General features: G+C 49.4%; 1 protein-coding gene across 1 annotated transcript in view; it reads right to left on the reverse strand.

The window, feature by feature from the left end:
• The window catches only part of LOC137159814 (complement factor H-like), a gene marked incomplete at its 3' end in the record, with an annotated part of 69,020 nt that overhangs the window by 3,883 nt on the left and 38,627 nt on the right, over window positions 1–26,510 (reverse strand). The window contains exon 7 of the mRNA XM_067558277.1: window positions 24,838–25,014. Coding sequence (XP_067414378.1) covers window positions 24,838–25,014 — 177 coding nt within the window. The remainder of the gene's footprint in view (window positions 1–24,837; window positions 25,015–26,510) is intronic.

The following is a 26,510-nucleotide window of genomic DNA, read 5'->3' on the forward strand; positions in this document are numbered from 1 at the left end:
GATGTAAGGCAAAAGTGGGTATCGAAATCTGCCGAAGAGCATATGATGAGTGACAAGAAGGTTACTCACCCTGTGTAGCAACTTACGTTCTTTGAGATGGTGTCCCTGAGGGCGGTCTACTTCAGGTTTTGGTGCATCCCTGCACCTTTGATTGGAAAATTTCAGCAGCAGTGTTCATCTGGGTCGTGCATGCACTCTCCCCATCTCGCACTGTTGTCAGCACCTATCTGGTGCATGACCAGAAGCGCCCCCCGCCTCAGTTCTTTCTCCACCTTGAATCCATAGATTGAACTCCAAAGTAGAAGGAAGGAGAGTAGCTAGTAGAGCACCCACAGGGACACCATCTTGAAGAACTTCAGTTACTGCACAGGGTGAGTAACCTTCTCCTCTTCTTCAAGGAGTGTCCTTAGGGGTGCTCCACTTAAGGTGACTGTCAAGCGGTGTCCTCCAGTGGATGGAAGGGGCTTTGGAGTTGTGTGGGTAATTCATGATAGTAAAGTAAGTCCTACCAATGCAGGGAATATGGATTGGTTGGTTCAAGTGGAAAGTGGAGGGTACTTCAGGTAAACATTTAGAATGAGGTCTTAAGGTAACCTTGTCCTTGAAAAAGATGGTATATGGTGGGTATGCCATGAAGGCCCCTTACTCTTGCCATCATTGGGCAGACATGGTAATGACTAAGAATGCCACTTCATTGACAAATGTCTTAGAAAGCATGTTTAATGGTTTGGAAGGGGCCCTGGTAAGGCGGTGTAGTACCAAATGAAGTCCCTAAGTGAGGTAAGTACTCCTATTTCAGGGTAGACATTTCTGATATGCCTAAAAAGCATTTGGTGATAGGATGGGCAAATATCGATATCCTGTCCACTTTGTGGTGAAAAGCAGTAATAGTGGCGAGGTGTACTCGAAGCAAGCTAAGGGATAGGCAGGAGTTCTTTAGTTTTAGCATGTATTCTAAAATCATTGATAAGGGGGCAGTAACAGGCCAAGCTAGTTTGTTTGGTACCACATGGTGAATCTCTTCCATTTGTGCAGTTAAGTATTATGTGTGGTTGTCCTTCTACTATTCACTATTATGTCCTCCACCTGCTCCGGGCTGGGTCAGTTTATCATGCTGGAGCTAGGTGGGAGCCATGCTCTCAGGTGAAGCCTTTCCAGGTTTGGGTGGTAAACCTGTCTGGCATCTTGTGATAAAAGATTCGGCAAAAGTGAAATAGTGTGCAGTACACATATTGTCATTCTCAACAGGCATGAGTACAAAGTTTGTCTGGGCCATGTGGGGGCTATCGGGATGATTTTGTTCTTATTGTCTCTTATTTTGTGTATTGCTCTCGATAGCAGGGGGTCAGAGGGAAATGCTCATAGCAGAGGTCTGTTCCATTCGAGGAGAAAAACGTCGCCCAAGAATCAGGAGCCCAACACTGCTCTGAAGCAGAATTGTGGGCATTTGTAATTCTTGGATGTCATGAAGACGTCCATGGATGGGTGACTCCAGTGTTTGAATATGTTCTGCAGAACTCTGTTGTTTAGCTCCCATGCATGCTCCTAAAATAATTCCTGGCTCAACATATCTGCTTGGTGTTTTGATGTCCTGGGAGATACGGGCTGATATGTTGACTTTATGTCGGATACACCAGTCTTATAGTTTCATGACTTTGGTGCATAGGGAGCGCGACTTTGTCTCTCCTTGTTGGTGCATATGAAACATGCAGGCAATGTTGTCCATCATTACCTATATAGTCTCGTTCCTGATCAATGGCAGGAAGTACAAGCATGCAGTGCAAACTGCGCACAGTTCCAGGATATTTATGGGTAACAGTTTCTCAGGGAGAGCACCACCTGCCCTGAATTGTGTGGTGCTCTGGATGGGCTCCACAGCCTATCAAGGAGGCATCAGTTGTGAGAATCATTGAAGGTGGAGTTTATGTGAAAGGGATTCCCACACACACATTGTTGGGTGGTGTCCACAAGTGCAGCTCTTTGACTTTGAGAGGTATTATGAGGTGTCTGTTTAGGATGTGTTTGTGTGCTATATAGCCAGCCTTGGAGGCAGGTACGTTTCTTAGCCAGCCCTAGAGATAGTGCATGTGAAGATGTGCATCTCATATCATGAATGTGGTTGCCACCATATGGCCTAATAGTTGGAGGCAGATCTGTGACAATATCTGTAGGCTATTCAGTACAGTGGAGATCAGATTGGCACCTGTGTAGAAACTGAACTTCATCATGATCTCGATCAGGATTTAGAGGCCAAAGTGTCACTTCCACCAACCGGATTCCTCACTATAGTCAATGATGTTTTTTGTATGTTTAATTGTAATCCCAACCACGAGAAGAGGGTGATTTTCCTGTGCGCAATGCATATGGGATCTGCCTAGGTGAGTGCTTTTAAGAGGCAATCGTCCAAATAGGGAGAAATTGTCACTCCCTGTTTGCAGAGGTGTGCTGCCATTACCACGAGAACTTTCAAAAACATGTGTGGTGCTGTTAAAAGGCCATAGGGCAGAACTTAGCATTGATAATATTCTGTCCTCAGAGTAAACCTGTGGAACCTCCTGTGCGCGGGATATATGAAAACAGGTGTATTGGAGGTAAAGGCTGAAAACTAATTCCCTGTTTCAGTGCTGGTATTGTTGCTAATGTGACCATCCTGAACTGTTGGACCCTTATGAATTCGTTGGGTTTTCTGAGGTCTAGAGTAGGCCTCCATCCACAGTTCTTTTTCTGGGTTAAGTAGTAGTGGAAGTAAAAACCCTTCCCTCTGAATTGTGATGTTACTATTCCATGATGCTCATATGTAGGAAATAGTTTACTTCTTGCTGTTGAAAGTGTTCATGAGATGGGTCCCTGAAGAGGGATGGGGAGGGAGACTGGGGAGGGGATTAGAGATGAATGGTATCATATAGCCTGAATGGATTATTTCTAGAAACTATTTGTCTGTGGTGATGGATTCCCATGCTGGGTAGAAAGGGGTCAATTGGTAATGAAAATGGGAGTTGGTTAGTGATGGTGTCAGTACTGAAGAATGGGGGAAGTCTCTCGGGCCCTTGACCAAACCCTCATAATTGTTGTTTTGCAGAGGGTTGGTGGGATGTTGATGACTCAGCTGGAGGTTGGCGACACTTTGGAGGTCTCTGTCTTTGCCTTTGTGTGTCATAGCGCCTTTGATGTGAGGCATACGGGACAGACATTGCATGCTGAGTGGAATAGCATTTATCCTGTTTTCTTTTTGATGCAGGTGTGTATATACCCAGGGAGCAAAGCATTGCCCTTGAGTATTTCAGGGTATGAATAGACTCATCAGTTTTTGCCATGAATAGCTTCTGGCCGTTAAAAGGGAGGTCCCCCATGGTGGATTATACCTCCTTTCGGAAGTCGGACAAATGAAGCCACAAACCACGACGCATAACTATAGCAGTGGCTGTAGAGCGTGCTGCTGTATAAGCCGCCTGTAAGGCTGTTCTGGCTAGGTGTTGGCCCTCCGAAATGATGGATTGAATACGTCTTTTTTGTCCTCCATTATGATGTCAATAAATTCTGCAAGTTTGGAATAATTTGTGTCGTATTTTGCCATTAGAGATGTGTAACTGGCAATTTGGAAATGAAGAGTGGCTGATGAATAGTCCTCGCAGACAAAGAGATCTAACTCTTCCTACTCTTTATCATACAGAGTGAATCTGGGTTGTTGTTGCCTGCCTTTTTGGTTGACAGCACCAACTACTAAGGAGTTTGGTGTGGGAAAATAAGAAAACCAGTCCTTTAGAAGGGACGTAGTACTTTTTATCTGCCTTCTTGCAGGTGACTGGTATCGTAGCCGGTGTGTGTCACATGTTTGTAGCCAGCTCCATGAGTGCGTCATTTATGGAAAGCACAATTTTCAATGGAGAATGTCCAGGAACTTGTACTGGGACTCTGGGACCTACCCTAGAGTGATCTCTAGAGTATCAGCGATTCTTTTAAAACATTATTGAAAATCTTTGAAATAGTCTGGTGCTGTGTGTGGCAGTGGCATTATGGCCTCGTCCAGGGACAAGGAAGAAATGTTGGTTGCTGGTGTCGTGTCCTGTGCCAGGGCCTCCTCCTGTTCTTCAAAACTTTTATCAGGGGGCTCTAAAGCTTCAGCCACTGAGGATGATGGGGGAGATCTCATCCTCTCTCCGGCTATGTCTACACTGATCCACTCAGTCAATCCAGAAGTCAATGCTATTAATCCACCCCCGCCAGTGGCACAGTGCAGTGAAGACAGCACACAGAAGAGAAGCACAGAAGTCGACAGGAATTACACAAGTTTTTTGTGTAGTTTGCGTAACTCCCGTTGATTGCCACCAAATCGCTGGGGTAAGTGTAGACCAAGCCTCTGTATGGGATTGGGTGTCTAGGGTACTGTCTCCTGTATGCCCTGCAAGGGATCCAGTGGAACCACTGGGTGGGGAATGGCACAGGTGGTGGTATCCATGCCATAACAGGTCTGGGTATCAGCCCTGTGACAAGCTTTAGGCTGTACAGATGGTCCTAACGCTGCAGTAAATTGGATGGGAGAAGAGCGGTGTGATAAAAAGGCCGTATTCTCCTCAGTATATTCCTCCTTGCTAGAGAATGGAGGGGCAAGAGTTGAAGTGGACTGACACAGTGCCGGGTGGTGCCAGAGAAACATCGGTGCAGAAGAGAGGTGATTCTGGTGTTGATGAAACAAAGGCTGCATGGTATAGAAAAAGGTGCAGTGCTGATGGTTTTGGTAGCGAGGTGGTTGGTGCCAATGATGTTTTTGGGGCAGGAAGTGGGACCAAAGCCTGTGTAGAGTGTCTCGGTATAGCATCTTTAGGCAATTCTGTCGGTGCCGTAGTGGAGGAGGTAGGTTTCTGTTTGACCCTCGACTCCAAGACTGCTTCTTTGGGGTCAATAGCTTTCATGGTACCCATGGTACCAGAGGATCCAGGTACTTTGTAAGTACTCAGCCATGTTGTGGTCTGCACCGAGGAAGTAGAGTGGGCCAGAGACTGCTTCTCTTTTGGCAGCTTCTTAAGGGGGAAGTCAATGATCTCTTCCTTGCTATTTTTTTGGAGGACTGAGCCTTCAGTTGTGAGGAAGGTGAAGTCGCCAGATACTGGTATCTAGAGGGTTTCTGTGGACCGGGATCAGATGCAGGGAGCAGAGACTTCTCCATTAATAGAAGTTTGAGATGTAGGTCTCTTTCCTTCCTGATGCGAGGCTTTCAGTTGGTGCACTGAGAGCACTTTTGAGGAATGTGGTCTCACGGGATGCACTGAGTGTGTCTGTCCGAGATCGGGATTGCCTCTCAACAGGAAGCCCAGCTTGAAGCCCAGTGAACCGGGGGCGACTCGAATTATAGTGGTTCAGCCCTAACAATAAACACTAATTATGCTAAGGGGGTAAAAAGGAAAAAATACGTATATTGTTAGAAACAAATGGTAAGAAAGGTTTACTTATCCCTAACTGGGGTATTAAAGACTGCTATAAGCTATTTTAAGCACGAAGTATAGCTATCAGTCTTAACACTACTGGGAGCTTTGTCTCAGGCTGAGGATGGTTGAGAAGGCACTGAGGGGGGTCTGGTCACGTGGCATCAAATAGGCACCGACAATAGCACAAGACGGGGAGACCGTATGCGTGACCCAGACGAGCACTGCTGCTGAAATTCTCTGATCAAAGGTACAGGGACACACCAACACCTGGAGTGGAGGGACACTCCTCAAAGAAGGTATAGCTTTTCTTATTACGAACACGTCGACTTTCTCTAGATATGGAGAATGAAAGGCATCCAGTAGGTGAGAGCAAAAACTCTCAAAAGGGCACAGAGCTATGGCTTTCTACATATCACTCAAAATTCTATAACAAAAAGTTAGTGTTTCAAAGTTAGCTGATTCAACCTAGCATGCAAGCACCTGGACATTTACAACGTGAGCCTTTGCTGCTATTCAACAGCAGAGTACTGTGCTCCTGTCTGGTGTTGTTCATCTCACATGAGGCTGACCGATGTAGAGCTGAGCAAAGCTATGCATATTGTTACAGGGACTTTATAGGCAACTCCATTGCCATGGCACCTGATACTTAGCAACATTGCACAATCCTACATTAACTGTGAGAAGGCCTCTGCCACGCTGTTGGCCAAGACCCATGAGTATAGTGACCTGCTGTTGTACACATACCTATTCAACTATCCACCAGCTCACCCATCTTCTAGATGCTCTTTATGTTCATTTATGCTACCACAGGACATGAGTGGAATCTGCTTGGTGCAGAGAGTGGTGAACGATGACAGTAGTTAATCATTCTCTAATCACTAATCCAACCATCTGTCCACCAGGTTTTGATCTGGCAAGACACCTGTGGTCACCTCTGAACCACTTTTGAATAGGACAGGGCAACTATGCAGCCAATCTCTTTAACGGGTTTTTTCTAATGACTCGCGATGCAGCTGCAGTCAACTCCAGACTATGTCGCATATTATTGTCGAGTGCCCACTGACTTATTTCAATGGCGGGCACCACCGGATCTCCACCTGGCTGATAACTCTATTAAATGGCTGGGCACATTGCACATACACTGTTTTATAGTGTTTAAGGCAGGGAGTACATGTTTGTAACAGCATGGAGGCTCTCCATCCCAGCAACAGCTCCAAAGCCAAATGTGTCTTCCTTCAACACAATGATTTATCTTGGTGTTCTGTGTGTGCACAGGGTGCATTGCATGTTGCACTACAAGTTTAGAGGGAATTAAATGTACATCTTCTCCTTTGTAGTTGCCTAGCTCTTCTCCCAAGGCCCTGCCCATTTCCATCCCTATGTGTGGAGTAGCAATCCATGGTGAGCAGCGCTAGCGTTTGGTACTGAACCTCCTTTGTTTAACAAAGACACATCTGCTGAAAGGACACCCACTTTGAGAGGCTCTTGGAATTTCTTTCCTTCTGTGACCTGCCATATCCTGAACTCTTTCACCGCTAGGAAATGCTGCAATTACCAGCTAGTGTCAAAAGGGGACTAGGGTCATTGCAGTTGTTAGACATGGTGGTCAGTTTGTTTCTATTTGTGTATTTTTTGCCGTCTTGAATTATTTTAATGATGTGACTGACCTGTGTATTTAATTGTGTATAATCTAGGATGAATATTTTTACCTGTTTATTTTTATTGGTATTAATAATCACAATACATTGACTCTGATATTTTAACTTTGCTTGAAGGTCTTTTATATTTGTAATTTTTTTCCTATTTTGCTCTCTATGCTGTATCTTGTGCTGGGAAAAGCTAAGTAAGGCCGAGACATTAGGCAAAGCTGAGAGGCTCTGGTTTGAGAATTAGTAAGACTGTAAGAGGGAGAATTCAGAAAACAGAAACATGAATAGGGACCACAGTCTACCACAATGGAGGTGATATTAAATCATCTGGTCTTTCTGCATCGTTCTTACTCTAAACCTGTGCTGTTGCTTCGTAATAATATGAGCCTGACTGTGCCATACTAATTTATATTGAATGGTGCCTTGCAGTGGGAGTAACTGCATTGATTTCCACAATATTAGTCATGGTACTATTCAGTGTGAACAAGGGTGACAGATTAGTATCTAGCTAGTTTTTTAGAACCACAATTTTGGCTTCCAGAACAAACTGGTGTTGCTCTGCTACCCTATGATATTTGTTTTTTAATATTCATATTCACCCTGACAGCCAATGAAAAACAGGGTTACTTGCCAGTAACTGTTTTTCTTTGAAATGTATTGCTCATATCCATTCCAATATAGGTTAGTGCGCGCCCCGTGCACTAGTTCCCGGAACCTTTTTCCCCTTAGCAAGCCTTGTAGGGTCGGCTCAGGCGCCCCCTGGAGTACCGCGCTCATGCCGCGGTCCATAGGGCGCCGCCGACCCCGTGGGCCCTCAGTCCCTTTTTTCTGCCAACTCCGGCAGCGGGGATGGAGGGTGGGTGTGGAATGGATATGAGCAAGACACCTCGAAGAACAACAGTTACTGGTAAATAACCCTGTTTTCTATCTTCGAGTGATTGCTCATATCCATTCCAATATAGGTGATTAAATAGCCATACCTCGGAGGTGGGTAGGAGTCAGCGTTGAGCCGCTCTCACCAGCACAGCTCTGCAGAATCCCATGTCCTTTCTCACCTGCTGCATGATTACGTAGTGGGATGTGAAGGTGTGCACCGACAACCAGGTGGCAGCTTTGCAGATGTCCTGCAGGGGCACTCTTCCCAGGAAGGCTGCTGATGAGGCCTGGGCTCTGGTTGAGTGCGCTGACACAGCTCCTGGAAGCAGCATCTTCACCCGCTCGTAACAGGTCCTGATGCAGGCGGTGATCCAGGGGAGATGCGCTAGGTGGAGACAGGTGAGCCCTTCATCCGGTCTGCCACTGCTACAAACAGCTGTGTCGACTTCCAGAACGGCCTGATCCGCTCGATGTAGTAGGCCAGGGCTCGTCTGACATCCAGAGAGTGCCATCTTCGCTCCTCCTCCGTACCGTGCGGTTTAGGAAAGAACCTGGGGAGGAAGATATCCTGGTTATAGTGAAACTGAGACACCACCTTAGGCAGGAAGGCAGGGTGGGGCCTCAGCCGCACTTTGTCCTTATAGAAGACAGTGTAGGAGGGCTCCGAGGTTAAAGCTCTTATCTCAGAGACCCTCCTAGCCGATGTAATGGCCACCAGGAAGGCTACCTTCCAAGAGAGGATGAGCAACGGGAATGTAGTCATGGGCTTGAAGGGGGGTCCTGTCAGCATGGCAAGGACCAGGTTCAAGTCCCAGGGAAGCACCGGGTCATAGACCTGCAGATATAGCCTCTCCACCCCTTTGAGGAACCTGACTGACATGGGGTGTGAAAATAAAGATCTCCCTTCCATCAGCTGATGGAAGGACGAGATGGCCGCCAGGTGCACCTTCAGGGAGGCCCGTACTAGACCTTAGAGCTTCAAATGGAGGAGGTACTCCAAGATCACCTGTATGGACGAGCAGCTCAGTGGGATACCCCGGGATTGCACCCAACAGGCAAAACGCTTCCACTTGGCTTGGTACACCACCTGAGTGGAAGGTTTTCTGCTGCTCAGCAGAACCTGTTGGACTTGCATGGAACAGGCTCTCTCTCCCTCCATCAGCCATAGAATCTCCGTGCTGTCAGGTGGAGGGAGTCCAGGTCCAGGTGGAGCAGGTGACCCTGGTCCTGGGAGAGCAGGTTGTAACGCCTCGGGAGCGGCAGCGGGGGGGCTATGGACAGGTCCAGCAACATGCTGAACCAGTGCTGCCTCGGCCAAGCTGGGGCAATCAATATGATGTCCGCCTTGTCTCCCTTGATCTTCAAGAGGACTTTGGGCAGCAGCAGAATGGGGGGAAACGCATACATCAGGGTCCCCGTCCATTTTATAAGGAACATGTTGGAGATGGAGCCCGGCTCGCGACCCCGGAGCAAGCAGAACCTCGGGCACTTCCTGTTCCAGGATGATGCGAACAGGTCCAGTTGGGGAACACCCCACTTGCGGAAGATAAAACTTAGCACCTCCGGGTGTAGTGACCAGTCGTGTCGGGGTAGAAACGACCTGCTGAGGCGATCCGCCTCGTCGTTCTTGACCCCCGGGAGGTGAGGGGCAGATATGTGGAAGTCGTGCCTCACCGCAAAGTCCCAAAGTCGAATGGCCTCCTGGCAAAGAGCCGAGGAGCGCACTCTCCCCTGCCTGTTCATATAGAACGTGGCCGCTATGTTGTCCGTAAGGACCTGCACCATTCTGCCCCTCAGGAATCTGAGGAAAACCTTGCAGGCCAGGCGGAATGCTCTGAACTCCCGGACATTGATGTGGAGGCACCTCTCGTCTAGCGACCAGAGCCCCTGGGTACTCAGGTTGCTGCTGATGTGGGCTCCCCATCCCACATCCTAGGCGTCTGTAATCAGGGTTACTGATGGTGTCAAATCTCTGAAGGGAACTCCCTTCAATACCTCCCCCTGGTCCTTCCACCAGCCCATAGAAGTCAGTATTTGCGTGGGAACCATGACTACTCTGTTTAAGGGGTGCCTGGCTAGTGCATACACCGAGGTCAGCCACACCTGGAGAGGCCTGAGTTTGAGGTGAGCCAACCTCACCACGTATGTACAGGCTGCCATGTGTCCCAACAGCTGGAGGCAATGCCTGGCTGTCGTCATGGGGACCTGTAAAGGTTGTCGATTATGGCAGCCATCGCCTTGAAGCGAGGCTGTGGGAGGAAGGCTCTGGCCTGGGTGGCATCCAGGATGGCCCCAATGAAATTTATGCGCTGCACCGGGGTGAGAACAGACTTCTGCTCATTGATGAGCAGCCCCCGTCTGGTGCATGTTGCGCAAGTGAGTTCCAGGCTGTTCCTTACATGGGCCCTGGACTTGCCCCAGATCAGCCAGTTGTCTAGGTATTGGAATATCTGGACCCCTCTGCAGTGCAGATGGACCGCCACCACCACCATACATTTCGTGAACACCCTGGGGGCGAACGAAAGGCCAAAGAGGAGGGCCAAGAACTGGTAGTAGCAGCCAGCTACCACAAACCAGAGGAACCTTCTGTGACCAGGGAGGATAGAAATATGAAAGTAAGCGTCCTTTAAATCGAGGGCAGCATACCAGTCCCCTGGATCTAGAGCAGGAATGATGGAGGCTAGGGAAACCATACAGAACCTGAGGCGTCTGATGAACTTGTTCAGACGGCGGAGATCTAATATGGGCCTTAGGCCTGCCTTGGGAATGAGGAAGTAGCGTGAATAAAATTCCCTTCCCCTTTCCTGTGGAGGATCCTCTTCCACAACCCCTAGCTGGAGGAGGGAGCAGACCTCCTGTGTGAGGAGATGCTCGTGAGAGGGGTCCCTGAAGAGGGACGGGGTAGGGGGAGAGTCTGGGGGGAAGGCCATAAGCTGGAGGGCACTCCACCGCTCCGCCACTCGGTGTAGTACGGCCAGAGTCTGTGGGCAAAGGGCCAGGCGAGATCCAGGGGAAAAGGAAGAGTGCCACCCTCGTGCGTACCACCAAAATGGCTTTTTATTACTTTGGCCCTTGCCTGGGCCATGCTGGGGCCCCGCCGATGAACCCAAGCGGTCGCGGCAGTTAGGCGCCCGGTACCGGTCCCAACCCCTCCTGGGCTGAGCAGGTCTGGGGGGGGCGGCCTCGAGGGAGGCTGAGGCTGTCGCTGGGTCTGCGGCTGAAACTGATGCTTCGAGGCCTGCGGGGTATAAAGCCCTAGGGATCGCAGCATGGCCCTAGAATCCTTAAGGGAACGGAGTTTGTCATCGGTTTTGTCCGAAAAGAGGCCAGCGCCATCGAACGGCAGATCCTGGATGGCTTGCTAGACCTCTTGGGACAGCCCCGATGACTGTAGCCAGGAGCAACGACGCATGACAATGGCCGAAGCCATGGCCCTGCTGGAAGAATCCGCTGCGTCGCTGGCTGTCTGTAAGGCAGCCCCTGCCACTGCAGCGCCTTCCTCGATCACGGTAGTGAAGTCCGCTGCCTGATCCTGGGGTAATACCTGGAGTAAGATCTTTGCAAGCCTCTGTAGTGAGGACCAGAGGTTAAGATTGCACCTCCCGAGGAGCGCCTGGTGGTTAGCGATCCTCAGCTGCAGGGTCGCAGTCAAATAGACCTTGCGGTCAAACAGGTCTAACTTTTTACAATCTTTGTCTTAGGGGTGTTACCCTGGGCCCCCTGCCTATCCCTCTGGTTGGCAGCATCCACTACAAGTGAACCTGGGGCAGGGTGGTTATATAAGAACTCAAACCCTTCCGCGGGTACATAGTACTTTTTTTCAGCGCCCTTCGAGGTAGGGGCATCCAAGGCAGGGGTCTGCCAGAGGGCCTTGGCCAAATTGTACAGGCGTAAATACCTGCCCTTTCCTGGTTACTATGCGGCCAGTCCGCCATCCAATCTAGTATTCAGTAGCTAAGATAATCTAAAATCAAGATCTAACCTATAAGTAATATTTATTATTCAATTAATTTAATTAAATTACATGAAAGAACAGTTAAACATAGCCAACAGGTCAATAGTATAAAAACTAAAGCCCATTGATAAAATTTAAAATATGGAGAATAAATATATCTATATCTAAAATATATCTAAAATCCACAGGATACACGAAATGAATGTTCGGGTTCACTGTTTATCACTAAAAAGAGCCAACATATCTGTCGTAGCCTACATAGCAAGTCTGCACACACTTTCTTTAAAACTTTTAAATTTATCAATACCTAAAATTTTTAAAATTTCATCATTTCTTTCACTCCATTTACCTCTTCCCCAACCACAAATCCAAGGAAGTGGATGATCTTCCCACCAGTGAGCTGCAGCACCTCCTCCTCCAACTCAGAGTAGTATGCCTCCTTCTCACTGTGGGCTGCCCTCCACACTGTCAACGTTGTCTTCCCATCTAACTGTGATATCCACAACGGCTACCACTCCTTCCTTTTCAATAATGAGGTCGGGTTTTCTCAACTTCCCTTCTTTATTATGAAGGTAAGGTTCAATCCAAATTTTACATCCTTTATTTCCTACTTTATCAATTAGTGCTTTAACTATTCTATTATGTCTTTTAATTCTTGCTTCTTTCGTTTTTATGCACTGACCAGAGATATGAGGAATTGTCTCTTTGACCTTACCACACCATCTACATAACCCTTCCTCCAACTTCCGTCCTCTTGCTAGAGCTTCCCTGGTGGGAAAAACATTCGCTCTCATTTGCAATGCCGCAATCAGAGAGGAGGACCTGGCCAAGCAAGGATATTTTAAAAACGAATTACTAATACAATCATTTTTAAAATATTTAATACCAATTCCCTGACATCTTAAATTACTCTATTTTAAAAACTCTTCATCTCTCCACGTTTTAGGATTAGCCGTTTTAGCACTATATATTAAAATTTTCTCCACTAAATTTTCCCCAGCATATAAAAACGAGAAATCTATCCAATCATCTTTGGAGACAATATGTCTCCTCCATTTACGAATTAACTGTCTGGAATTTGTAAATTAAATTTTGTAACTGCTAAACCCCCATCTCTAGTTCTAGCATAGAATAGCCCATCAGTTGTACACTGGGGGAGATGTAAAATCTTTTTAAGAGTGTTCCTAACTAAAACATCTAATTCATTTAACATATAAAGTGGCGGCTCGATTAAAAGTAATTCATAAAAAACTCTCGTTAAAATGTAAACTTTTAAAATTATCAATTTCTGCGCAGGTTTTAACGGAGCCTTACATAAACTTTCACACCAATCAACTAATTTTTCCTTAGGGGAATTATTAGCCACTCCCACCCATGGATCTATTCTTGCACCTAGATATCTTTCAGACTCACCAGGTTGAATATAATCAATTAATTCATCACCTAATCCCCATTTATCTTTTGGGTTGATAACTTATGTTCCCATGCTTGGGAAAATATAAAAGCCCTTTGTCTTTTTAACATTTACTTTTAAACTTGAATTTTTACAAAACTGATTAAGAATTTTTAAATTCTTAACCATCCCCTTATAGGACCTACTTAATATAGCGATATCGTCGGCAAAGGCCAATGAAGTTATCTTTCTACCCTGCACTATAAAACCATCTCCTTCATCTTCCAATTTATATAAAAGAGGGTCCATGGCTATATTAAATAAAATAGGGGAGAGCGGATCACCTTGCTTAACTCCACTCTTAATTAAAATAGATTCTGTCTTATCCTCACCAACACTAATTTCAGTGTAGCAATCTATATACAAATCCTTTACAATATCAATAAAACTCTCCAATATCCCAAATCTCTTTAACCCCTTTAAAATGTGACTATGGCCAACCGAATCAAATGCCTTAGCAAGATCAATAAAAACAACAGCTATTTCGTCTTTATTTTCCTTGGCCCCTTTAATTAACTTTTCTAAAATCGATATATTTTCCTCACAGCTAGAGGCTGCGATAAAACCTTTTTGTCTGGGGCATAATTTAACAGCACTTGATAATCTTTTAGCTAAAATTTTTGTATACAACCTAATCCAAATCGAACCAATAGTCAATGGCCTCCAAGATGATATTTTCTTCAACTCTTGTGGATCCTTGACTTTAGGAATTAGAATTGTACGATTGCCTTTAAAACACTCTGGAATCTGTCTATTTAAAAACCAAATATTAAAAATCCTTACTAAAATCCTACTGTCTAAATTATAAATATCCCATAAATCCTTAACCTTAATTCCATCTGGTCCAGGAGCACTACTATTATCAATCTCTCTTAAGGCTTCTCTAATTTCATCAATTGATAAAGGCCAATTTAAAATTTCATTATCTACCACTTCTTTTACTTTTGGCCATCCTCTGGTATTCCCATGTCCTTCTCTACCCAAAATTTCTTTATAATAAGTTTCAATCTCCTTAACTGCTATCTTACATGTCGCTTTATCAGGTTCTCCCATAATGATCCTAGCCAACCTTTTCTTATCTTTTTCAAAGAGGGTTTGATAGAATCTAAATTTAGCTTGTCTCCCAGCATATTTTCTATTTCTATTATATTTATCAGGAGGCTTACCCACTTTTCTTCCTTGTTTCCCATTATCATTCTGTATATTATTTTCTTTATTATTTTCCAAATTCTCTACATCTTCATGAGGAGAGTTGATCAACAATTTACATAATTCCTCAAATAATCCCCAACTTTCTGCTACAGTGGCAGAAGCATTTAATTGCTGTTCAATAAAATCCAATTTCTCTAAAATACGAGCCCCATTACACCTAACTCCTGTTAAAATCCTATCAATTAAAATTTTATCTTTTAAGGGTTTAATTTTTTCACGTGGAGGAATATCTTCTAAAATATCTCCCATCCCGCCCACTTCCCATAAAACCATAGAATCTTCATCCTTTTTAACCTTATTCTTGGCCAGGTCCCTCCTCTTATCTGATATTTGCTTATTTGTTTTTGTTTTTAATTCACTTTCTATACACTTATTAATATTTCTAGTCCCTGCATATTTTATTTCAAGCTGAATCAATAATTCAATTTCCTCTTCTGTCCATACCCGAGAGCGACTTGTTTTCCCAACCACTCTAGCTTCCTTTCTTTCCTCATTCCTCACCGCAGGATGCCTATGTCTGATGTGTTGACTCCGCCCCGAGCGAGTGTAGAAGGCAGACCCACAGACCGTGCAGGCATACTTCTTCTCTGAGTTATCCACCTCCTTGGGCCTGCACTTGGGGTAGTGGCAAGCTATGTTATGGAACTGCAAATGTTTACCACATTTTTTGCAAATAACTCTTACTGAAGTGCTTTTATGTACATTATTTATATGCTTCGCCCATTTACCGAAACTAGCTAAAATTTGTGAACATATAGGACAATTAAAATAATCTTCGGGATATTCTAAATAAAATATTCCCTCTTTAAATGAACTACTCTCTTTAAAACTAGCTGTATTCATAAAATTTGTATTAAAATTATCTCCTAAAATATTTCTTCTATTTTCCATAAAATCATGTTGTAAATTATTAAAATTGGTAGTATTATTATTATTAAGATTATTAAATTCTATTAAATATGGATCATCAAAAGAATCTAAATATTTGTCATAAAAGCTAGATTTAGAATAACAAGGTTACTTACCAGTAACTGTTGTTCTTCGAGATGTGTTGCTCATATCCATTCCAATGTAGGTGTGCGCGCGCCCCGTGCACAGATTCCCGGAACTTTTTCCCTAGCAAGCCCCGCATGGCCAGCTCAGGCGCCCCCTGGAGTGCCACGCTCATATCGCGGTATAAAGGGCGCTGCTGGCACCGCGGGTCCCCAGTCCCTTCTTTCTGCCAACTCCGACAGTGGGGACGGGGGGTGGGTTTGGAATGGATATGAGCAACACATCTCGAAGAACAACAGTTACTGGTAAGTAACCTTGTTTTTTATCTTCGAGTGATTGCTCATATGCATTCCAATGTAGGTGATTGCGTAGCCGTACCTTGGAGGAGGGTAGGAGTTATCGGTGACCTGCTCTTGACAGCACGGCTCTGCCGAACCCTGCGTCCTCCCTTGCTTGTTCCACGATGGCGTAATGCGATGTGAACGTATGGACTGACGACCAGGTCACTGCCCTGCAGATGTCCTGCAGGGGAACCCGCTCCAAAAAGGCTGCGGAAGAGGCCTGGGCCCTAGTGGAGTGTGCTCTTACCGCACCTGGGAGGGGTACCCCTGCCTGCTCATAGCATGCCTTAATGCAGGCAGTAATCCACTTGGAGATACGCTGGGTGGAGACAGGTGAGCCCTTCATCCTGTCCGCCACCGCTATGAAGAGCTGTGTCGACTTCCAGAAAGGCTTGGTCCTCTCAAGATAGAAGGCCAAGGCTCGCCTGACCTCCAGCGAATGTCCTCTCCTTTCCTCCTCCGACCCAGGGGGTTTTGGAAAGAACACAGGAAGGAAAATGTCCTGGTTACAGTGGAACTGAGACACCACCTTAGGCATAAAAGCCGGGTGAGGCCTCAGCCGGACCTTATCCTTATAAAAAACCGTGTAAGGGGGCTCCGATGTTAACGCCCTCAGTTCGGAGACCCTTCTAGCCGAGGTGATAGCCACCAGGAAGGTTACCTTCCATGATAAAAGGAGAAGGGAGCATGTAGCTAAGGGCTCGAAGGGGTGGCCCATCAGCCCATTGAGGACCAAGTTGAGGTCCCAGGGTGGCACCGGGTCCCGCACCTGAGGGAAAGTCCTCTCCACCCCTTTAAGGAACCTTACCGACATGGGGTGAGAGAATAGGGAGCGGCCCTCCATGGGTTGGTGGAAGGCCGAGATGGCCGCTAGGTGTACCTTGAGGGAGGCCAAAGCCAGGCCCTGCAGTTTAAGCTGCAGCAAGTACTCCAAGATAGCCTGTATAGGGGATAGGCTTGGGTGCAGCCCTCTCTCTTCCGCCCACCCCGAAAACCTCCGCCACTTAGCTTTATATGTGAGTTGCGTGGACGGCTTCCTGCTGCCCAGGAGGACCTGTTGAACCTGCATGGAACAGGCTCTCTCTCCCTCCGTCAGCCACAGAGTCTCCAGGCAGTGACGTGGAGGGAGTCCAGGTCGGGGTGCAACAATCTCCCATGGTCCTGGGAGATCAGGTCGCACCGTCTGGGTAGCGGAATCGGTTCGGTGGTGGAGAGGTCGAGCAGCACGCTGTACCAATGCTGTCTCGGCCACGCTGGGGCGATCAGGATGATGTTCGCCCTGTCCCTCTTGATCTTGAGGAGAACTTGGGGCAGGAGCGGGACGGGGGGAATGCATACATTAAATCCCCTGTCCAGGGAACCAAAAAGGCATCGGACAGAGAGCCCGGCTCGTGACCCCTGAGCGAGCAGAACCTCGGGCATTTTCTGTTTTTCGCTGTAGCGAACAGGTCCAGACGGGGAGTACCCCACCGCTGGAAGATGAAAGCCACCACGTCCCATTCGTGGCGGGGAGAAAAGGATCTGCTGAGGCGGTCCGCCTCGTTGTTTCGTACCCCCGGGAGGTGAGAGGCAGATAAATGAAACCCGTGTCTCACCGTGAAGTCCCAGAGGCGAATAGCTTCCTGGCAGAGTGCCGAGGAGCGTGCCCCTCCCTGCCTGTTCACATAGAACATGGCTGCCGTATTGTCTGTGAGGACTTGGACTACCCTGCCCCTCAGGTATTGAAGGAAAGCCTTGCAGGCTAATCGGACCGCTCTGAGCTCGCGTACGTTGATGTGCAGAGCTCTCTCCTCCGGTGACCAAAGCCCTTGGGTGCCCTGGTTGTGAGAAATGTGGGCTCCCCATCCCCGATCGGATGCGTCTGTGATGAGCGTCACAGATGGGGTAAACTCTCTGAAGGGTAAACTCTCGCCTGTCATCACTTCCCTCGGGTCCCTCCACCAATCGAGGGACGACAGAACCTGTGGGGGAATCAGGACCATTCTAGTTAGAGAATGCCTGTGCGGTACGAATACCGAAGCCAGCCAGCTCTGGAGAGGTCTAAACCTCAATCGTGCCAGTCTTACTACATATGTAGAAGCTGCCATATGTCCCAACAGCTGCAGGCAGTGCCTGGCTGTCGTCATGGGGGACAGGTGGAGATCAGATATGATGGCTGCCATCGCCTCAAACCTCGCTTGAGGGAGGAAGGCTCTGGCTTGTAACGCATCCAGCCTGGCTCCAATAAATTCTATACATTGCACCGGAGTAAGTGTGGACTTCTGCTCATTAATAAGCAACCTCAGTCTAGCACACAATTCGCGTGTGAGAAGCAGACCATGCTACACATGTGAACTCGACCTCCCCCTGATCAACCAGTCATCCAAATAGGGGAAGATTTGAACACCTCTACGGCGCAGGTGGGCCACCACCACGGCCATACATTTAGTAAACACCCTGGGAGCTGAGGAGAGCCCAAAGGGTAGGGACCAAAACTGATAATGGCGTCCCGCTACCACAAATCTCAAAAACCTCCTATGGGCCGGTAATATTGAGATGTGGAAGTATGCATCCTTCAAGTCCAGGGCGGCATACCAATCCCCCGGGTCAAGGACCGGAATAATAGTGGCGAGGGAGACCATACGAAACTTAACACGCCTAATATACTTATTTAGGCGACATAGGTCCAAAATGGGCCTAAGGCCTCCCTTCGCCTTGGGGATTAAGAAATATTTAGAATAAAATCCCCGGCCCCGCTCGGGCACTGGGACTTCCTCCACCGCCCCCAGCACAAGGAGTGACTCGATCTCCTGCACTAGGAGTCGGATCGAGGCTAGATCCCCAATGGGGGACGGCCTTGGAGGGGTGTTGGGGGGGGAGGCTGTAAGCTGGAGGGTGTACCCCTTGGCAATCACCTCCAGGGCCCACCGGTCTGTAGTAATGGCTTCCCATTCTATAAGGAAAGGGCGAAGCCTATCCGCAAACGGCCGGCCAAGATCCCAGAGAGAAGGAAGAGTACTACCTTCCTGCTCTGGGTCAAAAACGTTTATTAGATTGATTACCCCCTTTTGCAGGCCCCTGCTGGCCCCCGCAGAGGACCCCTGACGGCCTCCTCTGCTGGGACCGCGGTAGCGCTCACGACCCCTCCTCTGCTGGGCGGGTCTAGGAGCCGGCCTGGGCGGGGGTGGTGGTTGCCTCTGGGCCTGAGGTCTGGACTGCTGCCTGGAGGCCTGAGGGGTATACAACCCGAGTGACTTCAGGGTGGCCCGAGAGTCCTTGAGTGCATGGAGTTTGTCGTCTGTCTTCTCTGAAAACAGACCCAGGCCATCAAACGGCAAGTCCTGAATGGCCTGCTGAACCTCCTGGGTGAGGCCAGAAGCCTGAAGCCACGAACAGCGGCGCATCACGACCGCCGAGGCCATTGCCCTACTGGCGGTGTCCGCCGCGTTGCTAGCAGCTTGTAGCGCAGCGGTAGCCACCACAGCCCCCTCCTGGAGGACAGTGGAGAAATCTGCCTCCTGGTCAGGGGGCAGCTGGGAGGCAAACCTCTGCATCGAGGCCCACAGGTTCTTATTGTATTTCCCAAACAGGGCCTGGTGGTTCGCTACTCTAAACTGCAGCGCCGCAGTAGAGTAGATCTTCCTCCCGAATAAGTCCAGCTTACGGCCCTCCTTGTCCTTAGGAGTGCTACCCTGGTTCCCCTGACGGTCCCTCTGGTTGGCCGCATCGACCACCAGGGAGCTTGGCGTGGGGTGGTTGTAGAGGAACTCAAATGGTTCCTTGGGGACGTAATATTTCTGTTCCACCCCCTTGGAAGTGGAAGGCAGGGAGGAGGGGGTCTGCCAAAGTTTCCTTGCGATCTTCATGACGTTGTCATGTACTGGCAAGGTCGCCCGGGAGGGACCCAGAGAGCTCGAGGGCCCAAAGAGGAGGTCCTCCTTCTCGGACATGAGCTTAAACTCCATGCCCAAGTTCTCAGCAGCCCTCTTTAGGAGGTCTTGATGGGCCCTGAAATCGAACAGGGGCCCCTTACGGTCCCTTGCTGCAGCCTCATCAGGCGAGGATGAGGAAGAGAAAGGTAGGGGTGCAGTAGAGGGTCCCTCCCCTGGGTCCGAATCCTCCGAACCCTGCTCTTGAGCCTTAGGGGCCGGGGGTACTAGGGGGGCCACCACCGATTGTAGTGACACCGAGCCCTGGGGCATAGGGGCATTCCAAGGTCCCCAATACGGCCACTGCCAAGGGCCCTGGGTCCACCCGGCGGCCTGCAGGGAAGGCTGATGCAGCCGCACCGCCTTCTTATCACTGGAGCCCCCCGTGCGCCGCTTATGTCGCCGGCGCATGGAGTGGTCCGACGAGGACGACGTGGACCGGTACCGACGTCTGCGGTGCCGGCAATACGAGGAAGTCGGGGACGATGACGACGATGCACCCGACCTGCCCCTGCGGCGAGAGGACTTGCGGTGCCGCTTACCCCCTCGAGACCGAGAGCGGTGCCGACGATGGCGACGCTGAGGGGAGTCCAGTCGCCCTGATGTCGGTGCCCGGGCCAACACCGGTGCTGGGCCCAGCGGTGCCGGAGCAGGCAGCGGTGCCGAGCCCATCGGTGCCAGAGCGGGCAACGGTGCCGGGCCCATCGGTGCCGGAGTCAGCGGTGCCGCCAGATGTGAGTCGCTGCGTCTCGAGACGGCCGACAGTGACCTGGATCGGTGCCGGGACGGGCTCCGCACCGAAGATTGCGAGCCCGAATCCCGGTCCCTGCTCAGATCGGAGCTGGACCTGCGGCTCCGGCGATGGACTCGGAACCGCCCACGGTGCCGCGGTGCTGAGTCGCTCGACGACCTAGAGTTGGAGCTCGGAGGGGAGCCGACGCTCTCCACCCTCCGTGACCGTCTGGAAGGAGACTTAGATTGGGATCGTCTCCAACCACCGGGACCACCCAGCGCGGGTTTGCCCCGACACGCAGGTCCCTTGTCCCTCGGCCGAGGGGGGGACGGAGGCGTAGGCAAGGCCATGAGGGCTCGTGCCGCAGTAAACGCCTCCGGCGTCGACGGCCCTTGCAGGTGCACTCCCCCACCCCCAGGAGTCGGGGGAGGCAGCCCGCGCGGAGACCCCGGTGCCGGAGTAATCTCTACGGCCCTTGGCTGGGGCGTCTCCGTACTCCCTCCGCGGGCCGGGGGGAGTCCTTCGGTGCGGCCAGGGGCCGTGCCGTCTTCTTGGGCCCCTTCGAGGCCCGCGGCGGTGCCGAAAGCGGTGCCGGTGGGGGGGCGCTCCGCACCGACGACACACTCGGTGCCGACGGAGACCGGGATGGCTCGGAAGCTGGATGGAGCGCCGACTCTTTCAGAATTGCCTTTAGCCTCGCGTCCCTTTCTTTCTGAGTCCGAGGCTTAAAGGACTTACAAATTTTGCATTTGTCTCGACGGTGTTCTTCGCCAAGGCACCGGAGACAGCGGTCATGCGGGTCACTGAGCGGGAAGGCTTTACCACACAAGTCACAGTTTTTAAAGCCTATGGAACCCGGCATGACTTCCTCGTAGAAGGAACCCCGTCCGGGGTTCTAACCTTATCACTATAACTAACTAACTTATCTAACTATATGACAACTAATGAACAACAACTCTGAAACAGTAAGAAAAAACTAGGGAATGAGCTACTTGCACGCAGCAAGAGGCGATAGTTCCAGCAACCGTCACAGGCGGAAAGAAGGAACTGGGGACCCGCGGTGCCAGCAGCGCCCTTTATACCGCGATATGAGCGCGGCACTCCAGGGGGCGCCTGAGCTGGCCATGCGGGGCTTGCTAGGGAAAAAGTTCCGGGAATCTGTGCACGGGGCGCGTACACACCTACATTGGAATGCATATGAGCAATCACTCGAAGATAGAACAATTATCTTAAGGTCACTATATAAAACATTCGTAAAAGCCATCGGTAAAAGATTAAAATCTAAAACTTGGCTCTCACTAAAATCCTCTTGTTCCTCCCAAACAACACTCTTCTCTCCAACTTGGAGATTAAAATCATCCATAAAACCAGCTATTCCATCTTTTACTCTATCTATAGCATAAGGAGATAGCATCAGTCCAGCTCTATGAATAATACCCCTAATCACTTTAACACTACTAGCCAGGGTGTCGAAACTAGTAGCGGGGGTGTTTTTAACCCGGTCCAGTGCCAATCCGGTATGAAATAAAATTTCTGTTTTCTCCATAGATTTAAAAGATACTACCCTTCACAGGGGGAGGCTTACCCTTACCAGGGGGAGGCTACCCTTTCCAGGGGGAAACTAACCTGTTACCAGGGGGGACTAAGGGTACCAGGGTTAAGACCCTCTTGTGTACCAGTAAGGCCACCCTTGATGGCCCTGCCACCCCCGACACCCCAAGAGGGGGTCTTCCTCCTCCGACATCTCCTTGAGCTCCAAATTTAAGTTGCTCGCCACCCTCTTGAGCAGATCTTGGTGAGCTCGGAAGTCTGGTAGCGGTGCCCTATGGTCCCTGTTGGCCACATCGTCTGGGGACGAGGAGGACGACTGTGGGAGGGACCCCCTGGAGGGATCCTCCTCAGGGTCCGATCCCTCCTCGGAGGGATGGCCCTTGTCCAGCTGGCTCAGTGGGGGGGTGCTAGTTGGGCAACTGACAAGTGGACCAACGTCGTGGCCTGGTCCAATTGGGTACCCCAAGGCCCCCAGTATGGCCACTGCCACGGGCCTTGTGGCCACGCCAGTGCTGGCATTGGTGCCGACTGGGACACCTGGTGGCGGGTCCAGGACCCAGAGCTGCTGGACCTCTGCTTACTGCTCCTGACAAGAGAGCGGCTCCGAGAAGATGATGACGACGACGACCGCCGGTGCTGACATCTACAGTGCCGTCAGGGGGACAAGCTACTGGAGGAGCTGGATGACCGCCTCCTCCACCTCGATGTTTTGCAGCGACACTTCCTACCTCGGGACTGGGAACGGTGCCGCAGAGAAGCTGACCGCATGGAACATGACCAGCTGCAAAGTGCCAAAGACGCCAGTGCCGAAGCCGCCGGTGCCGAAGGCTGCTGTGTCTGCGGTGATCGACAACTGGTCTTAGTGGGCACTGGGATCTGCTCTGGGCTGCGTGCTGGGGATCGAGACCGTTGCCATGTGCTTGTCGGGGTGCACGCTGGGGATGACAATCGGTGCCGAGCAGGACTCTCTACCGAGGAGCGAGAGATGGAGCTGCGACCTCTGCGCGAGGCAGAACTGGAGCAGCGTCGCCTCGCGCGTGAACCTCTCAACCACCCTCGATGCTGAGGAGCTCAACAACTCGGTGTCAGAGCTGGGAGGGGAGCCCACATTCTCTGCCCTCTGTGACCGTCTGAGGGGAGACTTCGACTTTGTCTCTGCCACCCACTGGGGCCTCCCAGCACGGGTTTACCCCAAGACGCCAGTCCCTGCACCCTCGGCCGAGGGGGGGACAGAGGCGTGGACATGCCCATGAGGGCGCATGCCGTGGCGAACGCCTCCGGCGTTGACGATCCTTGCAGGGGCGCTCTCCCACCCTGAGGAGTCGGGGGAGGCTCCCTGTGCGCATCTCTTTCCTTTAGCGTGCGGGGCTTGAAAAATCCTGCACTTATCTCTCCTATGATGCTCTCCGAGGCAGCGGTCGTGAGGGTCATTCACGGGGAAAGCCTTTGCACACGCGGTGCATGCTTTGAAGCCGGTTGAGCCAGGCATGGCCCAACCTGAAGCCCCGAGGGCTACTATCTAAGTATTCTAACTAATTAACTACTTAACACTACTAAAACACTATACTTAACTATAACAATCTACTTAAATGACAACAGTCTATGCACAAAGGGGATGCTACTTGCTGAAGCAAGAGGCAGATGTTCCAGCAACCGTCACAGGCGGAAAGAAGGAACTGAGGGCCTGCGAGGTCGGCAGTGCCCTATGTACCGCGGCATGTACCAGGGGGCGCCTGAGCCGACCCTACGGGAATTGCTCAGGGGAAAAAAGTTCCGGGAACTAGTGCACGGGGTGTGCACTCACCTGTATTGGAATGGATATGAGCAATCACTCAAAGATAGAACTGATATATGCAAAGACAGACAAAATGAATGAGCACAGTGACACCTCTTTTGTCTGGAAGCTTAAATGGAAGTTTTTCCACTGACTTCAACGGAGTGGGCATTTCATCACTAGTGTATTGTCTAGCTCACCTGGAAGGGATAGTGAAATTGTGGGCCTTAAAAATCAAAAATAAAGAACAATCAACCACTCTTAGTCCAATTATATAGTGGGTCAAATCCTGAAGTCCTAATATTGGACTAGGTTAATCAAAATCAATGTTAACTATTCATCGTGAGCAGGGTTGGCAAAATTTGGTCCTCTGCCTTTACTCAGGATTTGCTCAGTCCAAACTCCATTTGAAATCTACTGGGAATTTGTTTAAATAAGAAGCTCAGGGTTTGGCCCAGTGTGAGGATGCTTTCATTAAACCTATATCACCATTGCCATGGAACATCACAGAATGGAAACAGATTTGTTTTCGGGCTTGCAAGGGATATTATATTTGTGCATTATAAAAGACAGAGAGTATGTCTTCACTGATGGCAGCAGAGTCAATGCCGCTGGATTGATTCTTCTGGATCGATTGAGTGGAAGTGGAGACCCGCTCAATCGATCAGGAAGTCGACAGAGTAAATCCACCCCCATAAAAAGATTAACCCTGCATCGATAGGAGGGCATTTCCCATCAGCACAGCATAGTGGGGATACCGCACTAATTAGAATTTAGGAAGCTGACAGGAGATACGCTAGCTACTCTATGTAGCTTGCATATCTCCCGGCAACTGCCTCCGAATTTCGTGGCAAGTGTAAACTAGGCCAGAAATACAGGGAAGTAAAATACTTCTCAGTGAGAGTGAAGTTTTTGATTTCAACAATATCCTCAGTACTAGGCTATGTTAGAAATAGGAAATTAAAATACCTTTGCATACTGGTGGCTGGGACCATTTCCTATCCTGACATGTTGCTGTCAGAGATCCAAAAAGGCTCAGACCTCGGTCACATCGATAACGCACCCTATCGCCAGGCAAATACCTTTGCTTGGAAGCACCTTGAACCCAACCATCATGAATCTGAGGTGGAGTTCCACATGTCATATCTGAAAAAAAAAAAGAGATGAAAACTCGTACAGTCACTGACACATTCCCATGAAGGACCTCAAGTTTACAGAATCACTTATGGCATTCCACTAGATGTGTATAAAATCAATTCAGATCATCTAGTACTTAACTAATCCTGTTTATACAAACATTTTAAATTGCAGGGAGGCATAAATAAGGTTATCCACTAGTGAAAAAATTTGGGTTAGGATGCATAGAATGAAAAATGAAGGTCAAACAATGATGAGGATTTGTCAAAATCATAATGTTTCTGCAAAACATTTCAAATTTGATGAATCAGCATTTATTCTGTTTGGAAATTTTTTGACCAGCCTATCCACATCATCCTCTGCTTTTCCTCCCCAACTCCCAGAAACTGGTCTCTAGTTTTCCCATGGAGTTCATGCTCTGTAGCTGAGGTGGCTATGCCAACTAGTTTCTGCCAGTTTTTTCTTTCTCCACCTCCTCAAAAAAACACCCAAAACCCAAGGGCAATGCCATGTAAGCTACTGCAATAACTTGTCCTGTTTCTTCTCCAAGCAAAAGGGGTACGGTCTTCAGACTTCAAATCTGTGGCTCTCAGGTGATTGTCTCAAGCAAAGTGGTGTCTTTGCAGGGGCCACTTGTCTCTGCATAGCTGACTCTATGTCCTCTTACAATGCACCTCCAACGTGTGTCCAGCTAATGGTTCTCAAACTCACAAGGAGATGTTGTAGAATGTTAGTAGGCCAGTGTTACAGCTCTGCCAAAGGAGACATTGTAAAAAGAGCAGACGGAAGCTGGGACGCTCCCTTGGAGCGTCAAAGTTAAAAAGGAGGGTGCTGTTCTGCATTAGTAGCACCATTAGCTACTAAAATGATCCACATTTTATACAGCTACAGCCTAAGGCATAGTTTCTCAACCTGGGGGTACGCGAGACACAGGCAGGGGGTAACCAGAGAAAAACTGAGTGAAGGGTTGGTGGGCAGCAGCCGCTAGCTTCTGGGGAAGCCGGGCAGCATCCCCCCACTTCCCGTCGGGTCCCAGCTCCCAGGTGGGAGTCCGGTGGCAGCCTCCTGAGTCTCGCGAGCTGGCCTCGCAGCTGGGTGGCAGCCACCTGTGCCCCGGCTCCGAGCCGAGGGACAGCCTCCAGTGCCCCATCTTGAAGACCTGCTCTTATCCATGGGTCCCAGCTGGCATGCAAGCCTCCTCTGCCCCAGCTCAGATTGCGTGGCAGTTGCCCACCTCCCATGCTGGCAGCTAAGTGGCAGTCCCCTCTCTGACCCAGTGCCCAGAAAACTTGTTAATTTCACTGCTCTAGATGAGCAGTGAAATTGACAACTCTGACAGTCCCAGATTTTACCAGTTACCCTCTTTTCCTGTCTCTCTCTCACCCTCCATCTCTGTCTCTTTCTCATCCCTTCCTCCTCTCAAATCTATGGCAAAAAATTTGGCACCGTGCTTTATATTCCCCAGCATTGGCATGTCACTCAAAGCCTCTTAGCCTTGGCCGACA

The sequence above is a fragment of the Emydura macquarii genome, unplaced genomic scaffold (genome assembly GCF_026122565.2).
Source record: "Emydura macquarii macquarii isolate MOO-44397 ecotype Brisbane River unplaced genomic scaffold, CSIRO-AGI_Emac_v2 contig_1937, whole genome shotgun sequence".
NCBI classification, from domain to species: Eukaryota; Metazoa; Chordata; order Testudines; family Chelidae; genus Emydura; species Emydura macquarii.